This window comes from Juglans regia, chromosome 8 (assembly GCF_001411555.2).
Source record: "Juglans regia cultivar Chandler chromosome 8, Walnut 2.0, whole genome shotgun sequence".
In the NCBI taxonomy this organism is placed as follows: Eukaryota; Viridiplantae; Streptophyta; class Magnoliopsida; order Fagales; family Juglandaceae; genus Juglans; species Juglans regia.
This window is the reverse complement of record NC_049908.1, coordinates 11,926,721-11,930,760: the sequence shown is the minus strand read 5'-3', so window position 1 is coordinate 11,930,760 and position 4,040 is coordinate 11,926,721. Positions and strand designations below refer to the sequence as shown.

At 47.9% G+C, this 4,040-nt stretch overlaps 1 protein-coding gene across 1 annotated transcript; it reads right to left on the bottom strand.

The window, feature by feature from the left end:
- Window positions 1-1,258: 1,258 nt before the first annotated feature.
- LOC118349186 lies at window positions 1,259-3,814 on the bottom strand. The gene has a single exon (XM_035692765.1). It carries the CDS (start codon window positions 3,812-3,814, stop codon window positions 1,259-1,261), a length of 2,556 nt encoding a protein of 851 aa, XP_035548658.1.
- Window positions 3,815-4,040: the final 226 nt, after the last annotated feature.

Sequence of the window (4,040 nt, the reverse complement as noted above, 5' to 3'; positions counted from 1 at the left end):
CTTCCCACCGTTTCGGCGTTGCCTGGACAAAACAACGAAGGTACTGTTCTAAGCAACGGTTTACAACTTCGGTTTGGCCGTCAGTTTCCGGATGATAGGCTGAGCTGGTGCGCATCGTTGTGCCATGTAAACGGAAGAGCTCACGCCAAAACTGACTCATGAAGATGCGGTCACGGTCACTAACAATAGAAGATGGAAGACCGTGGAGTTTGACTACATTCCGGATGAAAGCATCGGCGACATCTCGAGCCGTATACGGATGGGCCAGTGCAATGAAGTGGGCAAATTTAGTGAGCCGATCGACAACAACAAGAACTGAATTCTTACCAGCCGATGTAGGAAGGCCACTGATAAAATCCATGGACACATCAGTCCATACCCCGGACGGAATCGGTAAGGGCTCCAGCAGGCCGGCTGGCAGGCGTGTGTCATACTTGTTCCGTTGGCAAGAATCACACCTTTGAATGTGGTGCCGGACATCTTTTTTCATGCCTCTCCAATGGAAAAGCAAAGAAAGCCGTTTGTAAGTGCGCAGAACGCCTGCGTGTCCACCAACGGCGCTATCGTGAAATTCTCGTAAAAGGGCCGATTTGATGGTCGGAGCCTCGGGAACCATGATGCGACCTTCTTGCATGATGCACTCATTTTTCAAACTATATCCGGCAACAGATAGTGGGTCTTCCTGCAGTTGCCGCTCCAGAGGACCCAAGGTGGCATCCGTTTTCGTAGCTGCCCGTAATTCATCCCATATTTCCCATATTGGTCCCGAAATGGCAACCAGTTCATGGTCTAAGCCACTCCGTGACAGTGCGTCGGCCACAGCATTCTCCCTCCCAGGTTTGTAGATAATCTCATAATCAAAGCCTAGAAGTTTAGCAACCCACTTTTGTTGCTCTGGGGTGGTGATGCGCTGCTCCAAGAGGTACCGAAGGCTCCTTTGGTCAGTGCAGATTTTGAAACGTCGTCCCAGTAAATACGGTCGCCAAGACTTGATGGCCTCCAAGATCGCGAGCATCTCCTTTTCATAGATGGACCAAGATTTTTTGGCTGGTCCAATAGCTTTGCTGAGGAAAGCAAGCGGGCGACCATTTTGGGAGAGCACTGCACCCACGCCTAAACCGGAAGCATCTGTTTCAATCATGAAGTCTGCAGAAAAATTTGGAAGAGCCAAGACAGGGGTAGTAGTCATAGCTGACTTCAAGGAAGCAAAAGCACGTTCGGCGTCGTCATTCCATGCGAACTGCCCCTTCCGTAATAACTAGGTTAATGGACGTGCAATGAGGCCGTAGTTTCGCACGAATTTGCGGTAATACCCAGTGAGACCAAGGAACCCCCGTAGTGCAGTGATAGTTTTGGGTTGAGGCCAACGAAGCATAGCATCCACTTTACGAGAGTCGACCCGTACGCCTGCCGAAGTAATAATATGGCCGAGGTATTCCACCTCCTGTTGGCCGAAAATACACTTGGATGGTTTGATGTAAAAGGAATGCTCGTCCAATATTCCCAGAGTAGTCCGCAGATGTAATAGATGATCCGGCCAAGATTTACTGAAAATCAAAATATCATCAAAAAATACAAGAATAAAGTGACGTAAATGCACCTTAAAAATAGAGTTCATTGCCGCCTGAAATGTCGATGGCGCGTTGCACAGTCCGAAAGGCATCACCAAATACTCAAAGTGTCCATGGTGCGTGCGGAATGCCGTCTTATGGATATCATTCGGATGAACGCGAATTTGGTGGTAACCCGCCCTAAGATCCAATTTAGAAAAGTATGTTGCGCCAAATAATTCATCGAGCATATCTTCGATAGTAGGAATTGGAAATCTGTCTTTGATAGTAGCCTCATTCAAGGCGCGATAATCAGTACAAAAGCGCCAAGTACCATCTTTTTTTTTAACCAACAAAACTGGCGATGAGAAGGGACTAGTACTGGGACGGATCAATCCTGTCGATAACATCTCCTCTACTTGGCGTTCAATTTCATTTTTTTGAAAGTGGGCATATCGGTAAGGCGCTACATTGATAGGTGCGGATTCATTCTTCAGCAAAATGCGATGGTCAAACCTTCGTGAGGGCGGTAATGCCTTCGGAGTGGATAACACCTGCTGATGTTCCAATAAAATAGCCCGAATATCAAGGGCTAAATTTGTAGTGAAATCTACTGGAAGTGCGGAATCGCTCTCAATCGCCGCCAAGCAAAATAATTCGGCGCCGTGCCTCCATTCCTGCATCAAAGAGTTAACGTCAACAACTAAAGAAGGACCTATTGGTTCGGCCTGAATAACGAATTTGCAAGCGTTCACAGTGAATTCCATTGAGCGACGGGCATAATCATGAACCACACATCCCAAGCCTTCCAGCCATTGATAGCCCAGAACGAGATCCAAACCCCGAATAGGTAAGGCAAATAACGTTGTCTCGAAAGAAAATCCTTGAATGCATATAGGTACCCTCTCATACTTAGCTTGACAAGCGAGTTTTTCCCCACTAGCAACTCGGACGTAAAATGGAGTGATAGGTGTAACTGCGAGATTTAAGCGATTGACCACTGCTTGATTAATAAAATTATGGCTAGACCCTCCGTCGATCAAAGCATTAATTTCCTGCTTGTTAACCATGGCGCGGACTCGCATAGTGCGATTGCCCAGACTGCCTGACAGTGCATGGAGAGAAATAAGGGGGTCTGATGGCGTTTCAGGAGGCAACGTTTCTTCCTCATAAATCTCTTCCACGACAAGTGGAGTATCAGCTTCGATGAAGCATGACTGAGCCAGACAGCGATGCCTAGGAATAAACTTCTCGTCGCAGTTAAAACAGAGGTTTTTCTCGCGTCGAATTCGCATCTCGTCGAATGTTAAGCGTTTCATGGCATTAACAGGTAAAGGCTTAGCAGCGGGCAACGGAGCAGTGGAGTTGGTGGGGCCAGGCACGCCCATACGTCTAGTGTTGGAGGGAACACTGCTAGACGATTTGCGGAGCCTCTGTAGTTTCTCATCCTGACGTTTGGCTAGGTCGATAGCACTCTTCAATCCTTTAGGCCGAAACATGCGAACCTCAGTTGCAATGTCGTCCTTCAATCCGCCCATAAAAGCACCTAACAATGCTTTCTTTGGCCAGCCAGTCACTCGGTTAGCCCAGCGTTCGAATTCTTGTTGATAGTCACGGAAAGTGCCCTGCTGTTTAATTTTGCTAAGCGCCTCGTCATAGTCTTCGAAGTCCGTAGGTCCAAAGCGGCGCAAAATGCCTTTCTCAAACTTATGCCACGAGATAGTCTTCCCGTCATGAGACCGGTTATACCATTGCCACCATTGGTTTGCTTCACCCTCAAGATGGTAGGAAGCGAGCAGCACCTTCTTCCTGCCCTGAATTTCCTGAGTTGCAAAATATTGTTTAGCTCGGTCAAGCCAGACAATGGGGTCCTCACCTGCAAAACGAGGAAAATCAAGCTTCACGCGAAAATGCATGCGTAAAGTCCTGTCTGGAGCTGCGGTAGGACCATCTTCAGTTCCTGTCGCTGACGCTTGAGAGAAACGGGAATCGTCGCTCTCGCCTTTATCGGATTCGCCAGTGGTGAAACTCCGGGAACTAGTAGAACGTGGGGATGATGGTGGACTAGCCTTGGGTGAGTGGTGGTTCGACCCCTTACGGCGACGATGTGAAGTCCGAACCGAGGAGCGGGAAGCCAACTCTTGGAGAAGAGTCTGGGTGGTCACGCTAGTCTCCTGCATGGTTTGCATACCGCGGCGTAATTCCAACACAGCTCCTTCGAGTTGCTCAAAACGAACCTTATTCGTCTTTGCGGGATCAGCCATGGGCAGCGAGAAGGGAAATCGCCTGTCTCTTGATACCAATTGATAGACAATTGCACCAAGATCCTCTGCTCACGGTGCAGAGGGACCTTTACTCAATTCACGGTATTGAGAAGACCAATATTTTATTGATAACAAAATTGCATACAACGTCCAACAAGTTCCACGGTTTATAAAGCCGTTTACATCATAGGAAATAATGGTTGAATATAGCAAGAATACCAGTAAG